General features: G+C 36.9%; 2 protein-coding genes and 1 pseudogene across 5 annotated transcripts in view; 2 read left to right on the top strand and 1 right to left on the bottom strand.

The window, feature by feature from the left end:
* EIF2A (eukaryotic translation initiation factor 2A) overlaps nucleotides 1-21,240 on the bottom strand; it is a 31,592-nt gene extending 10,352 nt beyond the window's left edge. Inside the window, exons 1-10 of one of the 4 annotated variants that reach the window (XM_045503286.1) lie at nucleotides 21,105-21,140; nucleotides 10,928-10,997; nucleotides 9,931-10,156; nucleotides 7,093-7,167; nucleotides 3,865-3,983; nucleotides 2,764-2,863; nucleotides 2,326-2,408; nucleotides 656-729; nucleotides 371-515; nucleotides 61-177 (exon numbers count right to left, since the gene is read on the bottom strand). In XM_045503286.1, coding sequence (XP_045359242.1) covers nucleotides 61-177; nucleotides 371-515; nucleotides 656-729; nucleotides 2,326-2,408; nucleotides 2,764-2,863; nucleotides 3,865-3,983; nucleotides 7,093-7,167; nucleotides 9,931-9,956 — 739 coding nt within the window. In that variant the 5' untranslated portion in view covers nucleotides 9,957-10,156; nucleotides 10,928-10,997; nucleotides 21,105-21,140. Of the gene's footprint in view, nucleotides 1-60; nucleotides 178-370; nucleotides 516-655; nucleotides 730-2,325; nucleotides 2,409-2,763; nucleotides 2,864-3,864; nucleotides 3,984-7,088; nucleotides 7,168-9,930; nucleotides 10,157-10,927; nucleotides 10,998-21,104 lie in introns of those variants that run through there. The other 3 variants (XM_045503285.1, XM_045503288.1, XM_045503287.1) reach the window with 3 other exon arrangements.
* Nucleotides 21,241-21,252: 12 nt separating this feature from the next.
* Nucleotides 21,253-25,482, top strand: SERP1 (stress associated endoplasmic reticulum protein 1). Its single transcript, XM_045503290.1, has 3 exons — nucleotides 21,253-21,917; nucleotides 22,199-22,274; nucleotides 23,471-25,482. The coding sequence occupies exons 1-3, from the start codon at nucleotides 21,834-21,836 to the stop codon at nucleotides 23,509-23,511; spliced, it is 201 nt and encodes a 66-aa protein (XP_045359246.1). The 5' UTR covers nucleotides 21,253-21,833; the 3' UTR covers nucleotides 23,512-25,482.
* A 2,017-nt stretch (nucleotides 25,483-27,499) lies between these two features.
* On the top strand, nucleotides 27,500-27,620 carry LOC123576337 (annotated as a pseudogene).
* Nucleotides 27,621-27,915: the final 295 nt, after the last annotated feature.

A 27,915-nucleotide genomic window follows, 5' to 3' on the forward strand; every position in this document is an offset into this window, starting at 1 on the left:
TCTTTATGGCCCAGTATTTTTTCCATTGTTTTAGCATAAGAAGACTATGGGAATACTCACGTAGCTGCACGACAGCGCTTTCTCCGTTCACTGCAATGTAGTGCAGCGTTTGTTCCCCGTAGTAGGACGCCCCTGTCTTGTCAACGTCTGTACTAGCTATTACTAACACAGCAGTAGCTAGAACGGAAAAAACTTTCATTAGATTTAAAACACAATTTAACCTGATGCTGATAAGAAAAATTTTTTTAATTTAACACAGCACATGTAAATTTTCATTAAATAAGCATTGATATTCTTTTTTTCTATATACATATAGGAATATAAGCCTCAATGAATACTTGATAAATGAGATAAAATGTATTTATCATACCTTTTTTATTCCATAGCATTGTAACTTTATCAGCTTTAAAGAAACTTTTATTAGCTAAGGCTGCATGAGGTCCATCAAAATTGGGGTACTGATATAATCTAACAAATGAAGGTGCACCCTTACTTCCTGGAACATAGACAGCCACCTGAAATACACATATATATATCATCGTCACTTAATTTTCTGAGGCATATAAACTAAGATGGACATGTTTTTATAGTCACTAAGCACGAGGAAAAGGTTTAATTTCCTAAAATTCCATATGAACAAAGACATAGAAATTACCTTGTATGGTTGGGGTCCAGGTGATAACACAAAATCATTAATTTTTTGCAAATGCAATTTGTTTGCAATTGTGTCTAAAAAAAACAAAAAGCAAATGGTGTTGGAAGAATGAAACTAATAGGAACATGATAAATTCTGAATGTATTATAAACGATTAATGTAATGATATAGTAATACTGCTCATTGTAGTCTCATGAGTAGACTCATGTGGAGTGGGAACAACACAGACCTACATTTTAATTTCTACCCAGTCATTTAGTAGCTGGGTGACCTTGGGCAAGTAATGAGATTATACATCTAATCCCACTGATTGATTATAAGAACACAGTGTTCTTTCTTATATAAATGGTGCCACTAGGTAATCAAATAGTAGATGGGGGAATTTCTCTTTATAGAAGTAGTATAGCTTATAAATGAGAGGGTAGGGAGGAGGAAAATCACCAATGTGCAACCAGTCATGAAATAACAGATCAGCTAATCCTACAAAATTACAGACAAGAAGACACTATGTGCTTCTTGATAAAAGAACTGAACACTGCTTGTGAGTCAGACTTGTCCTCATCTCCCCAAAAAAGAGAAACTGAAGCTGACCAGATCTAGATGCAAATAGCTATTTAGGGGACAGATGAACATGTTAAACTATAGGACAAGATACAATAGCAAAATTCAACTATGAGAAAATATATGACAAGTAACCTTGTTTCTTAAATAATAAATCTCGAGGTGGGGGTAGAAGAGATGGACAGGGAGCCTATAGCTTAAAAGAAACTTAAAAGAGGGGTGCCTGGGTGGCTCAGTTGGTTAAGCATCCAACTCTTGATTTCAGCTCAGATCACGAGCTCACAGTTCATGAGTTCGAGCCCTGCATCAGGCTCGGCACGGACAGTGCAGCGCCTGCTTGGAATTATCTCTTTCTCTCTCTCAAAAATAAGTAAATAAACTTTAAAAAAAAAAAAAAAGAAAGAAAAAGAAAAAGAAAGAAACCAAGAAACCTAAGATTCTCTCTCTCCCTCTCCTCTACCTCTCCCTGCTCTCACACACTCTCTCCCTCTAAATAAATAAATAAATAAATAAATAAATAAATAAGCTTAAACAAAATAACAAAAAATTAAAACATTTGCAATTATCAGAAATTTGAACACTGACCAGATACTTTATATCTGTGATAATGGTATTGTGGCTATTAAACAATTAAAAAGCCCTAGTCTTCAGAGATACATACTGAGATGTACAGGTAAAATTATATGATGCCTAGGATTTGCTTTAGCACAGTAAGAGAGATGTTAGGTGGAGAGATGTGTGGATGAGGTAGGATTGGCAATGGGCTGAAAGTTACTGGGACTAGGTGTCTACTTTTATGTTTGAAATTCCACACAATAAGACATTTAAAAAATTTGTATCAAAGAATTTCAATAGTAACTAAACTCCGAAAGAGGTATGCAAATGCCTTAATAGCAATTATTAGATAATAAAAACTTATTATAAAAACAAATCTTTGTTAGAATTTCTTCAGTATTTAGATTTACAAGAGTTATTCAAATGAATTAATAAAACAGCAATTATTAACATATTAACAGTATTTAGGAAAACCCTATGATGCCATATAAGGCAACAAAACTGTATATACATTTATAGTAAGTGATAAATTGATTTCATAAATCTTTCCATACTAAAATTGTTGTTTTCAAAGAAGTGAACTTCATTGTTAACATTTCGGGCACAGATACTTTCATCTTCTGACCAAGATGGACACCTACGTTGAAAGAATATGAAAAAAATTTAGACACGTGTAACCTCACATGTTAACCTGTTAAAGTTTGTGATATGCTTACTATTTAAGAAAAATACTTATAAATATGTCAAGTCAGTTCCTAATAGTTTTAGTTAAGCATTTGTAAAAGAAAGGTATTGTTCGTTTTCATCCAAATATTAAACAAAAGAAAGATCAAGTTTTTACTCTATTACATTCCCACATATTCCAGATCCTTAAAGATCTAGATTTTAGTCTAACAAGTTATTTTCTAAACTAGTACCTGAGAAACAATATTATACAATGAAGATATTTAGAACATTTTGTAAATAATTAGCATTTTAAAGCATTTATTTACCAATTTTGCATTTTTTTCTGAATGAAAGACTTCAAACATGTACCAGTTTTCACATCGTAAAGTTGTAGGTTGGGTACCCCAGCTGTGCCATCTTTAGAAGCTAAAAGAAACACAGATGTCTTTGCAATAATTGTCTCCTAACGTTAGTAAAAAGAATTTATTCTTAAAACAACTTTGAACAAGATTATAAAGATCAAGTAAAAGAGTTGCTTTAAATCAACTTTCCCTTTTGGGTTTAATCTCTATTCCTAAAGCCATGACAAAAGTTCAGCATTTCTGAAATGAGTTGATTACTATAGATTTTAAGAATACTTAAAAGATTTGTTTATTAAGCGTGACATGTTAAATGGATTAAATTATCTTATTATGAAATCAATCGTGTGTCTCTATTTCACACACACACAAAGTTACACAAACTATTCATGAGTCTCAATTTCCCATTTATTTACTTGGAAAAAGAAGATTCATTCAAGTCTGCCTCTTGGAAGAAGCAAGCTAGAAGGTTTATAACCAAACAACGAACTATTATCATATATTTAACTCAACAATGCCCACACTATTAAAACATTTTTTTAAAAGCCCCTATACCCCGAGTGTTTTCTTATTCATCTATGAAGTGCAGCTGTATAAAATGTTCATATAACATACCATCATATCGTTAAATGTGTTAAAAAAAAATGGCACACCATCTTCCTATTCTTTGTCATATCTTACACATTTCTTACATGTTGCGTCTATTGAACTTCCTCTTTGATTTACAATGATTATTTAAAATGTTTTCCATTTAAAGGTCGTTATTATTCTTAATTTTTGAGATCTTCTCCATAAGTAACCACTGATGATTCACTTTCTAAAATTCCCCTTGAGCTTTTTCTTTTCCTCTATCTCATGATAAACCTTTTCACTAACTTACTGTACCTTGAAATTACTTAAAGTACATTGTATTGGGGGAATACAAGATTCACCGTTGAGTAAAGATTTTCACAAACACTACTTACTATCTAAAGATTAATTGCTTTCTTAAAAGGTTGTAAACTGTCTCTTTTCCCCCCCTGAATTGAACTGATCTTGTCAATATTCTTACAATTGGAAAATACTTACTAGTGTAAGGCTGCCACGTTGCCAGGACAGTGTTTTTTGGCGAGAACTCAAGGCAAACTGCCTTTGGGAGGTCGAAGGAGTGCCGTAGTCCCTTGTTAGTGACATTGATAATATTTATTCTGGTTTCAAAAGAAATTACTTCAGCAATGAAATACTGTTTTAAAATAGCCAGCACTATCCAAAACATTCATACCTCTTTTCAAATACAGATCACTGTAAAGTGGTTGTTTTCATAAAAATCAGTTTTCAGGTCAGTTCTAGAAAACATCCAATAAACACCTTAACAACAACAATAAAAACCAAGTGTATGTTTTGCCAAAAGGCCCCTATGTAAGGCTGGTACTGGGGAATACAGAATTAGCAGAAGGATATAACACATGATTCTACTTTTAGCTGAAAAGAAAACAACAGGCCTTTAAGTGGACGCAGAGCTAACCTACATATAAGCTGAGGTGTATTAGACTAAAGCAAAATAGAAGTGCTAGGCCAAAAGTATATTTTTCAATTTGACTAAATGGAAGCTGTAGCAGTTGTGAGATCAATAAGGACGCTTTCGATGTCTATCAAAATATCAGAAGCCATCTTCAAAAGACAAAGGTAAAAGTATGAATCATCATAATACGATAATGATGAAATTACAGCAATTGTATAATAAAAGCAGTTTCCATTTTTTGGATGCTTTCTATGAACCATGTTTTGCTCTGACCACTTTATGTACATTTTCTCATTTAATCCTCACAAGAGATTTGTAAAATAGGTATTATCATCTCCATTTTACAAATGTTAAAAGTGAAGCTTAGAAAAAGTAAATGATTTATGATTTGTCCAAGATCATACGACTGATAAATGCTAGAGCCAAGTTCTAAAGTTTCCCAAGTTCTAAAACCAGTTTTGCCTGACTTGTCTTATGTACTCTTTGGGGGGAAAAATATATTCCATCTTATTTTAGAAATTGGTAAAAAAAAAAAAAAAAAAAAAAAAAAAAAAATTGCTTAAAGTTACTTTGTTCTATTCAAGTTTGGGACACTGGTTTAGGATAAGCAGAAATTGCTAAGAGTGAACGATTACTGCATATTGTTTAAACACAACATACACAAATATACAAGATTCTTCAAAACTTACTGTAAATTACGTATTTTAGAATTACATGAAACTTTCTTTTTTTTTTTGGTTTTTGATAGCCTTTAAGAATTATTCTTAGTTAAAAATAAAGAGTATTTATTTTAACTAAAAACCTCACATATTTAAAGAAAAATCCGTTATAGCTTTTGATTAACTATGACCTCAGCAAAGCCACAATCAATACACTACATCTGTTTCTCTTGACCTCAGGAACATTGTATGTTGTTGTGGCCATAGCAGTTTAAGGAAATAAATGCTAGAACCAGGTATAGAAAATATCTATTAAAAAGATGGACACAACAAATGGGCACAACAAAGGGTTCAGGGGCACCTGGGTGGGGCTCAGTCGGTTAACTGTCAGACTCGATTTTGACTCAGGTCATGATCTCACAGTTCATAAGATCAGGTGCGCTATCAGCACAGAGCCCCACTGGGATTCTCATTCTCTCTCTCTCTGCCTCTGCCCAGCTTTCATGCCATCTCTTCTTTCTCTCTCAAAATAAACAAGCTTAAAAAAAAGAAAAAGGTTCAGAGTTGAATCCAATAGAAAGCCAAGTAAGGATACGAAGTATAAAAAATAATTAATAACTGTGAAGGTGAAAACAGGCTTATTCAACAAACTCTAAGCTAGCAAAATAAGGGATACTTCAAAAAGATAATAGACAAGAAGTATGGTATGTCCCATTAAATAGTGAATTTCTATGAGCTCATTACTCATAGTATAAATTACAAGATAAATTTTAAAAAATAAAAGTCAAATACCCACAATCAGTTACACCAAAAATAAGAAAATTTGAGAGTATGTTCTTTGAGACTGAGATTAAGACTGTCTGTTAACATTGTGGATAAGGACCCAATATGATTATATTCCTAATAATTTATGAGTAGTAGTATACTTATTGGATTCAAAAACTTAAAAAAAAGAAGTCAAAAACTGATTAACATAAAATTACAAAAGCTAATTCTGCCAGGTACTTACAGTCATAAAAAGTGAATCATCTAATTCAGCACAATCTTTTTAGCATTAATTTAAAAAAAATCACGTGTTTAATCCAATCTGACCTGACAGTTGAAAGACTTCAGCTTATATTACCACTGTGTAAAAACCAACATTTAAAATGTACTTTTTGGGGGCGCCTGGGTGGCTCAGTCAGTTAAGCGACCGACTTTGGCTCAGGTCATGATCTTGTGGTCCGTGAGTTCGAGCCCTGCATCGGGCTCTGTGCTGACAGCTCAGAGCCTGGAGCCTATTTCAGATTCTGTGTTTCCCTCTCTCTGACCCTCCCCTGTTCATGCTCTGTCTCTCCCTGTCTCAAAATTAAATAAAACGTTAAAAAAAAAATTTAAAAATAAAATGTACTTGTTGTATTAATGTATGCATTTTTCCCTTTTAAAAAACCTAACATATTACATCTGATAAGAAACAACAAAAATAACTTTAAACCAAATTACAAATATTCAGGCATTTTCCTGGTTCTTTGCCTGAAATGTTGTAGTGCCTACAGAAAAATTAAAAATGAGTGGTTTTCTTAATACAATTATGAGTACTTAATCAAAATACTTATTTTTTTTGCAAAACCAATTTTGTGATCTGATTATTTTATGTATTATAGACTATCCTAGACATACTTTTGAATAATTTATAAAATATTTAAATAATACTTTTATATACAATAAAACTCACAGTAATAAGCAAGCAGTTGCTACTAATTTAATACCAAAGATATAATAAAGTATCTAAATCTAAGGTAAACAAGCAAAGAGGGTTATTCTCTAAGTGTTAGCACAGAACTTAAGAAATCCTAACTGATAACTTAGAGCACTATGTAAAAAAACCTTTCAGCTCCTCTAGCATTAAATTAATTGCCCCTTACCACACATTACTTTTTAATTCTAAGAAACTAGGTAAGTCAAGTCATGGCATATAAACAGAAGCTAACAACTTTGGAGGTGTTCTATGGAAGCTGCATTTCAGACAACACCTAACTACATCATGACATTAAAAGATGCACTTTATTAATGACACCCAAACATGTGTTATTCAAATAATGCCAGTTATGTTTAAACTGATGACACATAAAATATGTTATATAAATAAACACTAACTTTTCTCCGTTGCCCCAGGCAAACAAGGTGCCATCCTTACTAAAGGTATAGACTTTGCAATTTTTCCCGGATTCCCTGAAAATGACAAGAAAAACAGTTTAATAAGCATGAATACTTTAAAAAAAATCTGATTAAAAATTTACAATCTTATCACTAATTTAATGATTATGAGCTTACATAAATTTAAGAAAGTAATTCCATAATACTTTAGTCTACCAAAATACCTTATCTCTTAAAACACAGTGCCAACAACCACTGCAGAGTAAGGTGGAAATCAATGTTACAACAACAGATCAATCTTAAGGAGAAAACAGAGCCCTTGTAGGTGAATAACTGGTTTGTGTGAAAAACCCAAAAATGTAGGTCAACATGGAAGTTACGAGCTATCAACCGTGATCTTGAGGGCTGACGGATTTCAATATGGAGACTTTGTGAAGAATGTCCCAGACCACCTGCATAACAAAACAAGTGTGGCTACAATATCCTGAAGTAGACAAGAAGTGTCCTGGATTTGAAGGATAAAGATCTTCCATCGATTTCTGATGTGCAGAGAAAGTATAACAACAGTAAGAGGATCTTCACATTAAATAAGTGTGGATGCAGGATTCTCTACAAAAACAGACCTGGGGAAATCAGACTTCTTGGCAATATTCTATCCAGTGGTCAGTACTCTAAGTACTGTATCTCTCAACAGGAGAAGGCTACTACGAGTACATCTCGCAGTGACAATCAACACCCAAACAGAAATGTGTATGTGGGAACATGTAAATGTCCGTAAGTGTAGTCACATAAAACCAGAACTTCATAGCTAATGAACATCTGAATTATTATGTAACAAGCACTGAGAACTGACCAGTACGTTCCCCCTTAAACTGGATACTATCTTTACATTAATTCATCCGAAGATGACCTTTGTGTTTCTGCATCACATAATAATGGTAGCTTGTACTCAGCTTGTAGTTACTGAAATATCCTTTTTTGCCCTCTTTTCACATAAACAACTAGACCAAGATGTCCCCCATCCTACACTTGTACTGCAACTTATTTCTGAACCTAAGGGCAGAATGTGCAGTTATCCTTATTAATTCCACCCAGGCTTTGGCCTATTAATTAGTTCAGCCTACTGAGATCTATTTACATCTTCATTTTCTCTTACAAAACATTAGTCATTTCTTAGAGACTTATGTAATGTATAAATTATAAAACTTCATTCTTAGCTATCCTCTAAATTCATGGTAAGAATGTTGAATGAGCTTTGGACAAGATCATATGGCTCACCAATATAGTCCTTCCCTCAAACTAAAATCAATTCATTAATCAGCTGACTTTACCACCATGCCACTTTGTCTCACATAAATAATAACAATAATCCTTACTATCATTTAATACCCAGTCCTTGGATATCTAGGTTTTGAAAAGCTCCTCAGGTCATCCTAATGTGTGGCCAAATTTGAGAACCACTCATCTAAAAGCTTGACTGGCCATAGGTTTGTTTTTTGTTTGTTTTGGTTTTGGTTTTGGACCTTCCTAGAAGTTAAGTATCATGTAGTTCCCATTACTACCCACCAGGGGGTACATAATGTCTCCTTGTTCTACCCTTAGTGATGCTGAGGCTGTACTGGACTCTTCAAGTGCCTCCTCAGATTCACCCTACCTTTCCTGCTCCCAGTCATCAGCTATTCAATGAAGAAACCTGGCCACCTCATGCCCTAACACCACTGGTTGTCTCAGACCCTCTAGGAATGAGGGCCACATTTCAGCACGGCTTCCACTATGCCTACTGCAGTAGCAGGAAGAGGAGGTGACATTCAGATTCAAACTGAATAGACCAAAAAAGGCTCTGGCTGTACATACATTTCTTACCCTTCCTCTCCACGACTGTTCTGAGGCACAGTGGTTCCTTATAGCCTCTCCGGAGACATTCTGCATGACCAAGAAACCTGGCTATATTTTATGAATCTGTGGTCAGCTCAGTGCACTCCACATTAGATTTACTTTCACTTCTTCCTTGCCTTATTCCCTTTACCCCTCATTCCTGCTGCCTTGGGATTGTACACCCCACTGAAGTGCTTGCAGCACAAAGGCTCTGACACAGACTTGTTTGCTAGAGTAGTGCTTTTCAAATATTAATATGCATACAAATCACCTGAGGGTCTGGTTAAAACACAGATTCTGATTCAGTAAGCTGAATCAGGGACTGAGATGTTATACTGGTTCAAGGTGATGGCAATATAGCTGGTCTTGATACTTCCTGTATCATGGTTCTAGAGAACTGGGTCTAATAAAAAACTGGTCAACAGACTTAGGTGATGTCAGCCTGATTATAAAGTTCCCCATCCATAGTTCTTCTAACAGGCTCAGCATCTTTTGATGATCATTTGCCCAGATCAGTGGTTCTCAAAGCAGGGTCGCTAAACTTGCAGCTTTGGCATTACTGGGAAACTTGTTAAAAATTCTAGTTCTTGGGCCCCACCCCAGATCTAATGAGTCAGAATATCTGGAGAGGAAGCAGCAATCTGTGTTTTAACAAGCTCTTCAGATCACTCTGATGTATGCTAAAGTCTGAGAACTGACACAAGATTTCTTTAAGATTACAATGATTATCTAACCCCAATGTTACTTCTGTATTTATCCACTGGAATTCTCCTCTAAATAAGTTTTCCTCATCAACAATTTGGATACTTTGAAAAACCGTCTGTATGGGAAAGACAAAATAAATGCGTGATTTCTTCTCTTGATTTGTCAATTTTCAAAATAATGCGCAAGGACCCCATCAACCTCCAATGCTGACCAATAAGATCTGGAGAGAGAGGAATTTGGGGGCGAGTGTTTACATACTTGAATGTCCCAATCCTTTTAGTCATGATTCTTTCCAATGCTCAAATTGCCTCATCTTAAGTTGCTGTGAATGCCCTGAAGTTGACTCTTGTGACTCTTCAACAAAGCCCTGGTAGTCTTTTATAGCTTCCTTGCTTTCTGGACCAAAATGTCTCTAGCTCAACTCGTACTGTCTTCTGTACTAGACCTGGAATCAGTCGCTTCTTCAAGGAACGAGTTCCTGTTACTGAAGAATGGTGTTTAGAGATCATAATCTGTGAGACAGGGGTATTCACTGCTACTACCTTATCACCGCCCCTTAACCTTTTTCAGTGGACATTACTAAAAAATACAAGCGTTTTTATGAAAAGAAATCATGAGTTCATACTGACATATGCAAGTCTATCCCTTCACCCTCAGGCTGAAAATCTTGGTTTCTGAGGATGTTAATATAATTGTTTTATCCTGTAATAGATTTAAAATGACAATATCAATTTTCTGTTGCCAATAAAGCTACTGAATGCATTTAAGAATTTTGAATGTCATCATATAGTTATGCCACCAACTTAATACTTTTATTCGTTTTTGGTTTAGCCTTTTTATTCTTTTTAAGAAAAAATATATCTACATCTATCGATCATATTTCCTTCCTTTCTTATACATTTGTCATTCTCTGATTTTACGAAGACTGTAGGCAGAGGTTTGACTATCACATTTGCAAGTTTTTCTTCAACCCCTAAGATAAAATTCTTCTAAGTCAAAGGCTTCAACACAATTATACTCGTGTCTACACTTTTTCTTTTAAACATGCTGAAGCTATTAGTTTCAAATCTAAAGATTGATCATTTTTCTTGATAGAGAACATACATTCTTTCCATCTTCTGTTAATATTATATAACATACCCCAGGAAACTCGCTTATCTGCTCTTTCTTTCTTGTTCAGAATATAACAACAACAAAAATAATTTAGAATTATTATATAGTTCCCTATAACATCACTTAACAAAATAAACCATACCTTGGAAACAATGTGCTTTCTGTAAAATGTGGTGGTCCATTTACCATGTAAAGTCCTTCTGATCCTCGGACTAAAAAAACAAAACAGAACCACCATTAGTTTGTTAATAAATACTCAGTAATCACAAATATTTTATTTTATATTTTATTTCTTTTCTTTCTGAGAGAGAAAGCGTGAGCAGAGGAAGGGCAGAGAGAGAGAGGGACAGAGGATCCGAAGCAGGCTCTGCACTGACAGCAGCAAGCCCAATTCACGAACCACAAGATCATAACCTGACCCAAAGCTGGACGCTCAACCGACTGAGCCATCCAGGCACCCCACAAATATTTTAAAAAACAAAAAGCTTTCAGTCAAAGTATCAATGAAGCTATTAAACATTTCATAAAACTATACAATGTTAGCATTACAAAGGTAAATTTTTCTTAACCCTATTGCATGAAATTATGTAACCCTATTGCTGGGAAACCAATAGGTAATGTCATGGAATGTTTATGTCTCCCCCAAATCCTCATGTTGAAACTCTAATCCCAATGTGATAGTATTTGGAATTGGGGACTTTGAGAAATAATTAGATCATGAGGGTAGGGCCCTCATGAGTGGGATTAGTGCCCTTAGAAGAACAGTCCCAGACCTAGCCAGCTTTCCTTCTGCCGTGTAAAGATACAATAAAGAGTTGGCAGTCTGCAACCTGAAAGAGAGGAAATATTAGAACACAGGTGGCTGTGTGCTTTATGCAAAACAATAACCTAAAAATATAGAATATATTCAAAGTTCTTAAAGAAAACTAGGCATTATTAATACAATTCTCAAACTAAGAGAACAAGTGGGATGAGACACATTCATTACGAAGTTCCCAAGGACAGTAATATCCTAAAAAATTAAGTGGGAATAAAGTCCAAGATTAAGAACATCTATACAATTAATTATATATTTTTAAATGGCCGAATTAGAAGTTTCTAAAGCTGAATCAAATAAATTGATTCGCTCATTCAACAAATGCTTACTGAGTAAAAAATGAAAACTGCCTCCCAGACCCGCTGTTGAGTACTGGAGATACAATAGGGAGGAAAATCAGACTTGTTCCTGAGCTTATTATCCAAATAGTCAAATACATGGAATTCTGTAAGTGTGCTTAGTGCTACAAAGTAAAGATATATGGGGCTAATCCAGTGATTAATAGGTGAGTTTTGATCTAAAAATGGAAAGTCAGGGAAAGTGTCCTTGAGCACAGGATTTGTGTGCTGAGATGTGAGGGATGAATGGCAGTTAACAAGCAAAGACAACACTAACAAGTGCAAAACCTCCATGGCAAGAGAGATGACAGAGCAACACAGAAATGGAAAGAGGGCCTTTATGGAAGGAACTGGAGCTGGAGAGGAAAACAGGGTTCAGACCAAGCAGGATCTTATGGCCTAAGTTAGGCAATGTTGGTCTGTAGCCTAAGAATGGTGGGGAACTTCATGGGGTGCCTGGGTGGCTCAGTCGGTTAAGCGTCCGACTTTGGCTCAGGTCATGATCTCGCGGTTCATGAGCCCCACGTTGGGCTCTGTGCTGACAGCTCAGAGCCTGGAGCCTACTTGGGATTCTGTGTCTCCTTCTCTCTCTGCCCCTCCCTCACTCGCTCTCTGTCTCTCCCTCTTTCAAAAATAAATAAACATTTAAAAAAAATGGTGGGGAACTTCAGAAGGGTTTTAGGCAAATTTTGAGAACCACATTTGCATTTTATAAAGATCAATCTGGTACAAGGTACAGAATAAACTGGAAGAGAGTTAAGAGTGGATAAGAAAAGACTATTCAAGACAGTTCTGCAGGAATCCTACAGGAGAGCATAGAAACTTGGACTGGGGTGGGCAGTGGAAATGGAGAACGAGTGTGTTTAATTTTAGGAGATAAAATTAGCAGGGCTTGGTGATGAGTTACTATTTTATCAGCTAAAATTCTTGCTAGCAGCAACAGTTTAAGAGCTGAAGAGCAGAAAAACTTTTACTGAGGTTCATGGTTATAATTATATCTGCTTCCTTTTCTGCCAGCTGTTCACAAATATCCCCTTCCTCTCTTTACTGAGAAGGCAGCAAAGTTGGTAAATAGGGGCCACTCTCAGCTCCCTTGTCGAGGGACGGTTCTCATTAACACTGATTTTCTACCTGAGAATTACTAGCTCAATTTTCAGATACTGAAAGTAATATAATTTATAGACCCAAAGTAAATAAAGTTAGCATGAAAGGAAAAGAACCACTGATGAACAAGACAAAAATTGATGTCTTAGTGGAGTCTCCATTCTAATGGAGGGATGGAAAATAAGCAAACATACAACTAAATGAAGTTTCTAGTTAGAGATCCAAAAGTATACAAGTAGCTACCATGTTTCTTCATATGCAGAGCACCAGACTGAACTGTCAAACTGTTACAGGTCCTTTGGCCTTGAATGGAATGAATTCTAGCAAAGTGTTCTGCATGTATCACAATCTTTTTTAAGTTTATTTATTTTGAGAGAGCATGTGTACGTGTGCTCTAGAGTTGTGGAGGGGCAGAGAGACAGGGAGAGAGAATCCCAAGCAGACTCCGTGCTGTCAGCACAGAGCCTGACAAGGGCTCGATCCCACAAACCATGAGATCATGACCTGGGCTGAAACCAAGAGTCAGACACTTAACCAAATGACCCATCCAGGTGCCTGTGCATATATTAAAATCTAAACTCCTTATACTACGGCCTATAAACTTCTATATGATTTGGCCCCTTCACAGTTCTATGGGCTAGGTATTAGGGATTTAAAAAAAATGAATCCATCACTGCACTCAAGGTAATGATGTCAAAGGAGCTCAGTCTGTGGCTATGCCTTGAATGAAACACTGAAGTTATCTATTTTAAAAATCTCTAATGACATTAGAAAATTTTGTGCCAGGATGAGCACTGGGTGTTGTATGGAAACCAATTTGACAATAAATTTCATATATTAAACAAAAAAAAAAATTTTTTTTAAATAAAAAATAAAGATTTCAAAAAAAAAAAAAAAAAAAAAAGAAAATTTTGTGCCAGAAAATGTTTTCCTACAAGATTTTAAAACTATGAAATATAATCCTTTAACATGAAAATTCTCACTTGCTTCTCGGTTTTTTGGTTAAGATCAAATGCAGCACCAATATACTACACAGGCAAAACGATGCTATTTCTCATTACCAAATCATCTGCTGCAATATCATGTATGACACATTCTGATTTAGAAGAAAACAGGCCATTCTTTTCTTAATACTATAATAATGGTTTTAATAAATCTTTATTTGAGGAATTAATCAAAAATGATTTTACCAAACTAGGGAGTTAGTTACCAGATTACACTTTATTTTAAGGGTTACATAAAACTTTGTCAGCCTAATGGAGTCCTCCCACAAGCTGCTGTGGCAACTTAACACATTAAGGACCCTCTTACAGAACTCACATATAGGCCTAGGAAAATAAAACAGCATATCATCAGTGAAGTCCCACTGAAGCTGAAGTGTAATTAGATAATGTGCTATATGATGATGCAATCAAACCATGTTCTATTGCCTTAACTGCCGGCCCTTAGAAAATATGCCTGAGGTGACTGGCAAAAAAGAAAAAAGAAAAAAAAAAAGCTTTATCGAACTCATCTCAGCTTTTTGTGTTCTCATGAACTTGCAACTAGTGACCTTGGTCCTCTGTATTTGTTGACTTTGCTGTTATCAACAACCACAATGTTTACTTGGGGTAAAATTCAAAGTTTTTGTACATTATACAGTTGACCCTTGAACAACACAGGCGTTAGGGGTATTGAATCCCGCACAACTGAAAATCTGTGAATAACCTGACTCTCCAAAATATTTAACTATTAATAGCCTATAGCTGACCAGAAGTCTTACTGATAACATAAATGGTCAATTAACACATATTTTGTTATATATGCATATATACTATATTCTTACAATACAGTAAGTAAGCTACAGAAAAGAAAGTGTTATTAAGAAAATCATAAGCAGAGGTGCCTGGGTGGCTCAGTTGGTTAAGCGCCTGACTTTGGCTCAGGTCATGATCTCATGGTTCATGGGTTCAAGTCCTGCATTAGGCTCAATGCTGATAGCTCGGAGCCTAGAGCCTGCTTCAGATTCTGTGTCTCCCTCTCTTTCTGCCCCTTTCCTGCTTGTGCTTGCTCTCTCTCAAAAATAAATAAATAAACATTAAAAATAAATAAAAATAAAAACAAAAATAATGTTTAAGTGGACCTGCATGGTGCAAACCCATGTTACTCAAGGGTCAATTGGACTAAAGTGGCAACTATATTGCCAAACCCATGAAGGTAGCAGTGGGAATTTTCAGGGTATTCAGGGCAATCAGTACAAGGTTTTCCTTTTCTAAAATTTCTATTTCATACCTACATACCAAACTAAGACAGGTGGAAAACCCCAAAGGATCTACTATAGACTGAATGATTACCACCCCCCTCATTCATATGTTGAATCTTAATCCTTAAAGTAATGGTACTTGGAGGTAGGCCTTTGGAAGGTAATTAGGTCAGGACAACAGAGCCCTCAAGAATGGGATTAGCACCCTTATGAAAGAGATCCCAGAGAGCTCTTTTGCCCTTTCTGCCCAGCAGACAATGGCTATCTATGAACCAGGAAGTAGGCTCTCACCAGACACCAAATCTGCCAGTATCTTGATCTTGGACTTCCCAGACTCCAGAAGTGTGGGAAATAAGTGTTTAAGCCAACCACTCTAGGGTATTTTTGCTATTGTAGCTTGAATGGACTAAGACAGGAACAGGAGCAAGGAACAAAAACTACTTAATCCACATTCTTTCATATAGATCGTTAACTCAAAATCTTAAAAGGCAACACTTGACAGAAATGTCAGTGTGAAAAGTGTCACTCTTTCCTGCTCAAGTAGCATTCAGTCTCATGTGGTTTTTACTTCCTGGTTTTAGTTATGTTTCTGGAGAAGCAAAATCTTGAGTCAAATTAATCAAGTGCTTTCAACATGCACATGTTCACATTCTAAATAAAGAACAGTTTTCTTCTTTTTTTTTAAGTTTATTTATTTTGGGAGAGACAGAGTCAGAGTGGGGAAGGGGAGGAAAGAGAGGGAGAATCTCAAGCAGACTCCACACTGTCAGCACAGAGCCCTACATGGGGCTCAAACTTATGAAACTGTGAGATCATGACCTAAGCTGAAATCAAGAGTCAGATGCTGAACCAGATGAACCACCCAGGTGTCCCCAAAACAGTTTTAAAACACAAATCCGCAGGCTTCATGTTCTATGATTCCATTTATTTAACACTCTTGAAATGACAAAATTATCATGATAAAGGACAGATCAGTGGTTGCCAAAGTTTAGAGCTCGAAGGAGATTCTGACTATAAAAGGGTAGCATCTTCTTTATGATAGAGTAGTTCTATATTCTGATTGTGGCGGTTACAGAAATCTATATATGTGACAAAATTTCTTAGTGTGATATACGCACACAAACTGGTGAAATCCAAATAAGGATTTTAAGTTAGTAAATACTACTGTGCCGGCACTAATTTCCTAGTTTTGATAACGTAGTATGGTTATGTAAGATAGTATACAAAGCTAAGTGAAGGATACAGGGGAACTCCTTTTACTGTTTTGCAACTTCTTTTAAGTCTTAAGCTATATCAAGATAGAAGGTGTTTTATAAGACCATCATTTTTGGTAGTGCTTGTTCACAATATGGCAAGAAATTAAACCAATCAAAAGTTTGGAAAAAACGTTTTCCAACATTTCTCAAGAATGGATTTGCTTGCGAATACCAGGCAAAAGTGTTACATTAAAATAAAAAATTGAAGAGACCACGACTTATGTACTAAGGTAAAAACAAATTCCATGAGACAAAAGTACAAACCAGGGCTACTTTAAAACTGGTGATACTGTTGGTCCCCATTCAATTAGACAACCCTTCTTTGTACATGATGCTTTATAATAGATATGTCTATTTTAGGGGAACTAATTATCAATTGAATTCATCATAAAAATCATAATGAGTCACTACAGTCTTGTTCACACATGTAAATCCCTACTTATATTTATATTCATTTCACACCTCCTTACACAGAAGCAGAACTAGGAGAAAGTGTTGCAAGACGTTTTGGAACCACTAAGATATTTTACTGGATTTAATCAGTTTGAGTAACTTCTACAAGAATAAATGGGTATACAAAGTTTATTAGAAGACACACAAAATCAGATTCTTTTCAACGTTTTTTTTTTATTTATTTATTTTTTTATTTTTGGGACAGAGAGAGACAGAACATGAACGGGGGAGGGGCAGAGAGAGAGGGAGACACAGAATCGGAAACAGGCTCCAGGCTCTGAGCCATCAGCCCAGAGCCCGATGCGGGGCTCGAACTCACGGACCGCGAGATCGTGACCTGGCTGAAGTCGGACGCTTAACCGACTGCGCCACCCAGGCGCCCCACAAAATCAGATTCTTAACAACATAAACTGTATTTTGAGTTAATAAAGGCAAAATAAATATGGATTCAAAAGTTCTTTTCAGTAACTAAAACAATTTTTCTACATATTACTTTCTAATGAGAAATTCATTTTAATTAGAAGTGACTAAATATGAAACAGTGAATACAATGTAGAGATAGTTTAATATAGTGTACTGAGAGTTGATATGATCCCCTGTTTTTAATAACTTTCCCCTGTTAATCAAAGGGGATCTGGAAATATGTTCTATTAGAAAGAAAAATCTAGAATATGAACAGTTCTTTTCAGTAAAGCAACAAATAAATGCCAGAGTTTCACAAAGAAAAACTATTTTAAAACAATCACATTAAATGTTGCACTTAAATAATATCTTAAAAAATTACTAGCCTTGGGGTGCCTGGGTGGCTCAGTCAGTTAAGCGTCTGACTCTTGGTTTCAACTCAGGTCATGATCTCACCGTTCTTTAGTTAGATCCTGCATTAGGCTCTGCATAGCACGGGGCCTGCTTGGGATCCTTTCTCCTCCTCTCTCTCTGCCCTTCCCCTGCTCACTCTCTCTCAAAATAAATAAATAAAAACTTTAAAGATTACTAGCCTTTATAGATACTCATATGCCATTTATTGCTCTAGGCCTGACTCAAACACTACTAGGCTTCAAGAACAAGGATCCTGTACCAGGGATATGGTGATCATTACAATGGGATACTTTTTCCAACCCTTACATTCACTGAAGTACCTATCAGTGTAGGAAAATGATTCCATTTTAAATCAATTATCTCAATGGTGGCCTCAACCAGGCAAGCTGATTAGACATATGGGTTTCATGTAAGGGCCACTGTTTTACATGCCTGGCATGGACACAGGTCCTACCTTCTAGGAGACTCTAATTTTCCAGGGGGAACTATCCAAGAGTGAGACTATAATTTGGTCCTGGTGATTTGATTAAATATTGATTCAAAGATGAACAAGATCCAGCCAAGCCAAGCCAAAAACAGCCAGCATTGAGACTAGCAAAAAAATGTGCTTTCCTTTGGGGCTGTGAGCTAGTTGAGTGTAAACCTGGAGAATGTTAGCCTAAGAATGAATTTAATTGAAAAGAAAGCAAGAGCCTAGGGATAAAGAAAAACATTTTTGGAGTCAAGTGAGTACCTGGGTGTAGCAGTACTGAAGCTTTACAATTACATGAGTTTCAAAAAAAAGAAAACTCCCTTTATCACCTACTCTGGCTTTTTGTCATTTTCAGTGAAAAGTTAAGACTGACAGGGGTGCCCGGGTGGCTCAGTTGTTTGGGCATCCGACTTCAGCTCAGGTCATGATCTCACGGTTTGTGACTTTGAGCCCATCAGGCTCTGTGCTGACAGCTCAGAGCCTGGAGCCTGCTTTGGATTCTGTGTCTCATTCTCTCTCTGACCCTCCCCCGCTTGTGCTCTGTCTCTCTCAAATAAATAAATGTAAAAAAAATAAAAAAAAAAGTTGCAACTGACAAAACTTACTGGACAATGTCCAAATTATTCCAAACTCCAAAATCCTGTAAGTCTAAGTTTAAAAAAAAATCTTGCAAGTAAAAATATATTATTGATTGAAATACCTATACTAACAATTTTTAAAAATTAGTGTGTTCAAGTAAAAGAAAAATGGACCACGGAGTTGAATGATTCAATATAATTCTAATTCTGCCAATTTGCAATGTGAATCTGACCACCTAATCTTTCAGGGCTTCTATGAATATGAGACTATGAGGGATAGACTGACTAGCTAACCTTTAAGCTCTTACCAAGTCCTTAATTTTAAGCATTGTAAGAAAACTGTCACTTTGTTAATATGACTATAAATGAAGTGGTTATGCTTCATTAATTTATTCCTCCATCAAACATTTAGAATGTCTATTGTTTACTACACACTGTACCTGGTATTGAGAGGACGGAGATGAGGAAAACTGTGCCCTGCCACCAAGGAGTTCAGTCTAGAAAGGCAGAAAAGCATCTAAACAACTAGATAATTAACCTATGTGATACGTGAAAAAAAAAAAAAAAAAAATTCAAGTATATATGAAGTACAAAAATAGCCTGGGAGTGACTGATCGTCTGAGAAGAGTGAGGACAAGAGTGTCCAAAGCAGGCTCTGTGCTGACAGCAGCGAGCCCAATGGGGTGCTTGAACTTACAAATCCCCAAGATCATGACCTGATTCCAAGTCAGATGATCAACTGACAGAGCCACACAGGCACCCCAGAAATGAATTTTAAAAGATGAAAAGTAAGCCAAATCAAGAGGACCAGGAGTCCTAGACTGAAGTAGATTTTTCAAGGGTTTTGTAAGCAGTCCAATATTGATGGAGCACAATAGGGTGGGGAGCAAAGAAATGAATGCAAAGAGCTTTTCAAGGATTATGAAGGGTTCCACATGCTATGCTAAAACAGGATGGAATTTACCCTGTAAACACTGAGCAGCCCCTGTAAAGATTTTTTTTAATTAAATTTTTTACTTGTATATAATTAACACACAATATTACATTACTTTCAGATAGAAAATTTATCAGATTTTTAAATGTACTGTTTTTTTTAGAGTACAAATAAGCATTCAGTGTTCCAAAACTGTGAATAACATACTAGTTACTTTTAAGAAGCCAGAGAAAAAAATTCATTTAGTTATGTAATTATGCCTTTTAAATAGTATCTGTCTGGCATATTATCTTACAAATTATACTCATTATTTGATAAATATTTGATGACTGAACTGCGGTAGCCAGATTGATATGAGCGGTCATGGTGCTTAATAACAAAGATCCTAAAATGTAGAATGGCAAAAAGTGCAAAAGCTTTCTAATGTTCCTTTCAAGTTTGGGGACATAACCCCCTTCCTCAAAAGTAAACGACCTTTCTGTTAATGGTGTTTTTCCTTCTGTATAAGCTATCTATGGCTTAATCAAAGCCTCTGTTCTTTTCTCTCCCAATTCCCCTCTATTTGATACTCATATGAGAATTCCAGCCATTACCCTAACCCAGAGTCTTCCCGGACACAGTCCAAGACTAAGTTAACTATCTTTTATAAAATTGTAAACTCTGCCTCCAATCCAAAATCTCAGGAATCCGGTAATAATTAGATTCTAAAATACTCATAAACACTTCAACATCAAACGTTGCCATCATTTCCATAATGCTCACTGCCACGACCCCAGACCACACTTTGATCACTTTAAGCCTACGCTACCACACCTTCACTCTATTTGATCCTACTAATTTCATTAAAGCAAAGAGCACAGAATTTGGTAATACTTAAATTCAGGTGTATTTAATGTGTGTGCGCATTCTAGCCATTTGTTTATGTTTGTTCTTTATTACAGAACTCACTGACTTCTGTCAACAAGATCTGTCACCATATAAGAGTACGTATAAAACCCCTGTTTGCAGACCCGGGGTAACAAATTCAACCCGCACTTTCTGTTCTTATCTCTCGTCCGCAACTCCAGTGGAATCTGAAGCGACAGGGAGGAATGATGGACGGGCAAAAGGGAGGGGAATGCTGAAGCCCAGAGGCTGGGGCCTCACTTCCGATTGCCATGCTACACCAAGCAACCCACAAGACCCTCTGGCTCTTCCATAGTCCACAAGGAAAGGTGGAGCAGACGCCAGTGCTTCTCGGGTAATCCCCAAGAGCAAAGACACAAGAGGAAAATGCTCTGAAAAAGTCTCTTACTCGTTCAGGACTCACCTGTCAGTAGTGGCGTGGACGGCGCCATCTTGTCCCGGAAAGAGAAACCCATGCGCTGGGGTCAGAGTTCACGAGGGCCAAACCCGGCCCCTACACGTCTCCACAGGCGTGGAGACAGCGCATAGCTGTTTCCGGTATCACGAGCCTCGGGGCGAATTCACTTCCGGTGGGAGACGGCAGTAGAAAAAGGAGTCTGAACGCGCACGCGCAGCTCTGGGGAGACACTTTAAAGAGCACCGCGGGGCGGGACTAGTCCTTGTGAGCCAGCCTTTGCCCTCCCCTCTCCCTCTTTTACAGCAGGCGGAGTCCGCACTTCCGCGGGGCGGAGTCCGTCCAGTGCTGACGTTGGCAGCCGAACCCGAAGTAGTTCGAGGCTACGGGCAGCGCTGCTCGGTTGTTGCGTTGCGTTTCCTTCCTCTTTCACTCCACGCTCCCGGCGGCGGCCAGAGCGGCGGCGCGAGAATATCCCGGCAGCCTGCTTGTCGTCCCGCGTGCCCGCTTCTCGGCCGGCTAGTCCGGCGTCGTCAGTCAGTCGGCGGCCCGACGCCCCGCTAGCGCTCGGCACCCGAGTTCGCCTCGCTCAGGCCCAGCGGCCGGAGCTAGCGCCCCGCCTGAGAGCCTTCTAGCTCCGGCAGCGCAGGCACCGGGACCGGAGCGTCGCAGCGGCCCGAGGGGAGGCGAGCTAGCGAGTCTAAGGGGGTGGCTAAGGCAGGTGGTGGCGCCGTGAAGATGGTCGCCAAGCAGCGAATCCGTATGGCCAACGAGAAGCACAGCAAGAACATCACCCAGCGGGGCAACGTCGCCAAGACTTCGGTAAGGAAAGAGCAGGCGCCCGTCCGTCCCGCAGCCGGGGTTCAGGCCCGGGTCCTAGGATCGAGTTCTCCCCAGGCCCGAGGCCACGAGCTGGACGCTAAGTTGGCGGGGCGGGGCAGGGGGGAGGGTGGTTCGGGTAGGTGGGTGCTTGAAGCTAGGCGGTTCGGGAACGGAGGGCAAACCTGTGAGGGGACCTGGAAACCTGGCCCGCGGTGTAGGCTGCAGGAGCCCGGGATCGGATTGGGTTTTTGCATTTGAAATGGGACTTTCCGTTTTTGCAGAGAAATGCTCCCGAAGAGAAGGCGTCTGTAGGACCCTGGTTATTGGCTCTCTTCATTTTTGTCGTTTGTGGTTCTGGTAAGTGTTTTGGGGCTACCATCGGGTAGGGCATTGGATGTCGGGTTTAGGATGACGTGGTGACCCATCAGTGGTGAATCCTACCCGCGTAGTTCTCAACCCACCTGCTGGGAGCTCCACATAAGTGTCTCTCGTCTGAACCGAATTACTTGTCCCACATATGCACAGAGGGTGGTGCTCCAGAAACTTCTCATAGCTTGATTTGTGCTCACAGGAGATCAGAAAAGGAGGTCAGGTCTTCAGTTAGTAATGATCAAGTTGGAAGAAATTTAGACCAAAACAAAAAAACCTCACGGAATGAGAATTTAGAATGTTATGCAAGCATATTATGAATATATTTGCAAAAAACTTACGAACATGATGTATATGTGGACGTTGAACTGAATTTAACGTGTTTCAAAATTAATGTTTTTATGGCAAAATTGGGTATATTTTGTAAAGTAAAGCTCGTGCGAAGAATTGGTTGGGTATAGAGGAAATGTACCTGATTGGTAACTTAATGTAGGAGACAAATGTTTTTAGATTAATTAAAGAAACGTTTGACATATGGGAGGAAAAATAAGTTATCAGGTCAGCCTACTATTAAAGTAATAGATTCCTGCCTCTGCAAATGGATTACGGAATATTTTTCTTCTTTTCATTTATTATTTCAATATGCAAACTGTTTATATTGTTTCTGTTTTTTATATTCTGACATTCTAAAGTTACTGAGGTTTCTCTTAAACGTTTCACTTTGCCTGCTTCCTAAACTTACTAGTTGGCCAAGAGCCAAGCAATTTATGTAACCTAAAGATTATTCAATTTCAGCTTTGTGAGAATGAGGAAACATGGTTATATTATAGGCCAGGCCTTCGAAGGACACTTAATATTTTGGGGATAAATCAAAATAATTCTATCCTAGAAAAACCTGTTTGCTTTGGTGCTTTAAGCTTTTTCTAAAATGATTGTGTATTGCAAAATCTCTTGGACAGTTAGACGTAGAATTCAGAAAAGCTGAAAAAAATAACTTATGGACATTGAATTGGTTTATTAGGGTAGGCTTGTCATCACTTCTTCAATGAAGTTACATAGCATTTGCAAGTAATTTTAAGGGTGCTCTTGGATTCTCATGAAGTACCTTAATAAATATTTGCCAGTTGTCATTCCTATTTTATTCAAAGCATGCTTACTAAAACATTTGTTCTTTCTTTTTACAGCAATTTTCCAGATTATTCAAAGTATCAGGATGGGCATGTGAAGTGACTGACCTTAAGATGTTTCCATTCTCCTGTGAATTTTAACTTGAACTCATTCCTGATGTTTGATACCCTGGTTAAAAACAATTCAGTAAAGCATCCTGCCTCAGAATGACTTTTCATATCATCCTTCATTTGTCATTCCAAGGTTTCTCCATGAGTCATTCCAAGTTTTCTAGTCCATACCACAGTGCCTTGCAAAAGCACCACATGAATAAAGCAATAAAATTTGATTGTTAAGCTATAGTAGTGGACCCTACTTATTCAGTCAGTAAAGAGTAAGTTTTCTTAATGTGGTTGTTAAAACCCTATCCAGTATAGATAGATAATTAGATTAAATCTATGTAGACAGAGTCTAGATTTTGTTAACCCTAATGTGTATATGCAATTAGTTTAATTTAAAATTTGGAGTCATAGTTTTTATATAGTTAGGCACTTTATTACTATATCTTGAATTGAAAGCACACTCCCATATAGGGTAATGTCACTGTCCTGTAATAAAGTGCTTATAAATGGAACAACTACACAGTTAGCCTCGTTTTCCCATAATCTTTAGCACCTAAAATTTTTTAAAAGCTTCTAAATGCCTAATATAAAAGGAGATGCTTATAGCTACAATATCTATTTTAACAATATTATTTCTATTACACTACCTTGGATTTTGCATGAGTAGTTATACTAATGTAAAATGCCATAAGAAAACTTGGTTGAGCATTTTGTAACTTAATCAGTAACTTCAGTTTCACTAAAAGCTACCATGTGGAGTAAAGTCAGGGAAAGTTTATGTCACCATTGATTTTACCATAATTAATATATCAAAGGGGACTACTATGCTAGACAATATTTTGGGGAAAAATACTACTAAAAATGGATGTTTCATCAGGACATCCTGATGAGTCTAATGTGCCATAAGACATCTTAGCACGTTAATAGCACTTTTAATACCAAAAAGGCACATCAACTAAAAAGTTACTTAGTTTGGAAATAATTTTCTGGGTTTATGATTAAAATTTTGGTAGGGCACTAGATACATCAGACTAAAGTGCCATCTGGAATTAAATGGATTTGCTGGTAAGGATCAGTCTTTAGTCTTCCCTTTGTTGTATAATTTTATAGGTTATGATTGATCAAAGTTTCTTTTTACTAATGGTAAGGGTGAGAAGGCAGGTTTTAGGTTTTCTGATACTGTTGAAAATTGTAAGTTTTGGCTGTTTACTTAGCCATAACTTGATTAAAAAAAAAAAAAGCCTGAGAGGTGTCTATGTATCAATGAATTGGAAAGAAAGCTGCTTGTTTGCTTTGTTAATTGCCTCAGGATATCTCTTTTAAAATAAGCTGTTTTAAGAGGAACAGAAGGGAAATCTACCTAGTCATACACATTGTGAACCTCAGAGTTTCTGATACCCCTCAATATAGGGGACGAGTGAGGGAGAGGAGTAGTTAAGGATGCTTAGGAACTTGACTACTCTAAAACAGGAAAGGAAGGAATCAGCTGACCTTGGGCCAGCAAGTTTTTATCTGCAGTTACCTGCCTTTCTCACCCAGGAAATAAACACTTATTTCCCTATGAAGCAAGTGTCTTGATTGACTAATTCTATTTTATTGTAACTTTAAAAGTGAAAGTTACTGTTCTAAATTTATAGCAGGTGCCTTATTCTTTGCTTTGAGTCAAACCATTCCGTATAAAAATTTCCCTTGGTTTACTATAAATAATTGGCTTTAAGATGTTAGGGTTTTGTTTTTTTTTTTTGTTTTTTTGTTTTTTTTAAGTTGTACAATGTCTTTATTGATTTGACTGTTAAATTGCTACAGCTAGCAATCATTTCACATATGTAAAGTTGCATTCCTTTTGTATTTCATGTGTGATTTCCTAATTGAGTACATTTTATATTAAGGATGGATTATGCATGTTTGGGTCAATGAAAGCTATGTCTTGATTTATCCTTTAAAAATAAAGTTCCCAGAATATTTGATTCCTTCTGAAAGGAAATGATTTTACAGATTTCTTATCTGAGTGTACTTTTTATAGTTAATAGAAAATTAAAGAATGCCTAGTATTATGTTGTACTTGAGTTAAAAGAACTGGTACCCAGAGACTCAGATTAAAAATTTATAACTGGAAATAGGTAGCAAGAAAAACATTAAAAGTATAGGGGTGCCTGAGTGGCTTGGTGAATTAAGCGGCTGACTCTTGATAGCAGCTCAGGTCATTATCTTATGGTTCATGAGATCCAGCCCTGTCTTGGGCTCCATACCGACAATGCAGAGCCTGCTTGGGATTCTCTCTTTCCCTCTCTCTCTGCCCCCTTCCCTGTTTGCACACTTGCGCTGGCCTGCCCTCAAAATAAAAGTAAATTTTAAAAAAAGGAAAACATGAAAAGCACAGTGAATTAAATACTTCTCCACCTAAGATTTACCCTCATCTCATTATCATTCAAGAAGTCTCATTCAAGGAAAAATCACAGTTCTTTTGATCTCCCTTTCCCAATTGAATTTGGTGTCATCCAGTGTTGAACATAGTATGATGATGCTTTGTTGGGGGTTGTCTACATTGTGTCCAATTACACTTTGTAACTTAGGTATAACATTTCAAGGAGTTGTTCAGGATTTCACTGTATCTGTTGGGTTGTATGTAATGTTGCTCAGAATAACCAAGTGGGCTTCCAGAATGTGGAAAGATTTTCATTGTAACAGGATGTTTTGTAATGGGCTTTGACTTACTTGGAAGAAGTGTGTGTGCTCAACTGCAGGGTGGTTGCTCTTACTGAGGTTTGTGGTGTTTTGCTGGCATAAAGGAGGACCCTGTAGAGGTGGATTATGCTCTTGGGAGGTTCATCAAAATTTTATTGCTTTTAGAGCATCTGAAATTTAGAACATCGAATTTTCTAATGAGAAATTCTTTTGAAATTTGATTTGTCTTTACCTACCTTTAACTTACTGTTTTAGATGCAAACCAGAACTTCAAGAAGCAGGAGTTGGGTTCAACAGCAAATTCTTTGTAACTCCCTTAGAGAACCCTTTCCTATCTCAACTTCATCCCACTGTAGCTACTTGTACTGCTTTATCTTCAAGTTGAATTAGGAGAAAAATGTCCTAATTTGAAAAGAGTACGAATGAGCAGTAAAAGGCTAGAAGTCAAGCTGAAGGGGAAAACTCAACTGTCAGGACTTGGATATTACAGAATCATAAATATGGAAAGGACATGAACAATTTAGTCCAATCGCATTTATTCAATGAATATTGAGTAACTTATGTGCCAGATATCGAGTTAGAGCTGTGAAAACAGTCCCAGCACTCAGGTATTTTTCAGTCCAGTAGTGGGAGAAAAGACAAAGTGAAAACCGTAATTGTGGTCAGTATTTCAAAGGAAAAGTAAAACCAGATAAATGGTGTCTGCTCTCACAAAGCTAGCTGAGGCAGAGCAGACACTAGAACCAAGGTTTCCAGACTCAACTGTACCCTAGAGAAACCATAGGAATGATTGCAAAACGTCTATACAGAGCACTTCTGTTTTCATGAGCTCTTTACTTCTGCATTTAGAAAAAAAATATTAATGAAAAAAAAATGTTTTTGCATGTTGCCAATTCAAAGAAGAAAAAAACTTGTCCTTTTATAGATGCAATTTCTTTTGAAAATGAATTTAAGTGACAATTTTACTATGATGTTTCCTGTATAGCACAAAAATAGATCAAATCAGTAATGTTATCCACTGTAACATATTCAAGAGTACATTTTTAACAAATATTTTGCTATATATTCTTCTGTATTTTGTTTTAAAATTTTCATCTGTGATGTTGAAAAATCTTACTTGATCATCTGGTAGCCAAAAATAAATGCAGTCATGTGCCCTCCATAGATTCTTTTTATTACAAAATTTCAGTGAATAAACCATGTGTGACTTTTTTTTTTTTTTTTTTTTTTACCATGTACAAACCTCTACTTTGGGATGTAGATAGAAAAAATCTGCAAATTTAAATAAAACTATGATTTATCGCTTCTCGGCCTTTTGGCTAAGATCAAGTGTAAATAAAACTATGATTTCAAGGTCATTAAAAGCTTTAGTAACAGGTTTTTCTTCTTTTCTCACTGTTGTGAAGAAAGTCTGGACCAGGAGAATGAAAATAATTGATTTTAGAGCCAGAAAGGAACTTTAGAAATTATCTTGATTAGTAGCCCCTTTATTTTACATTTGAGGAAATTATGGCCTAGAGAAGTTCTCTTTCCCATCACCAATAATGAATCAGTAGCAGAACAAGGATTAGAAAGTAATTCTGATTCTTTAGGAATATCTTATTTTATTTTAGATTACATGTTAATCTCAGAAAACCCCATAAGTGTACTGTGAAGGCAAAATCTGAATATTTACTGAACTTCAATGGCTTCCCACTGCCATTGGAATCAAATAA

Source organism: Leopardus geoffroyi, chromosome C2 (assembly GCF_018350155.1).
Source record: "Leopardus geoffroyi isolate Oge1 chromosome C2, O.geoffroyi_Oge1_pat1.0, whole genome shotgun sequence".
Lineage (NCBI taxonomy): Eukaryota > Metazoa > Chordata > Mammalia > Carnivora > Felidae > Leopardus > Leopardus geoffroyi.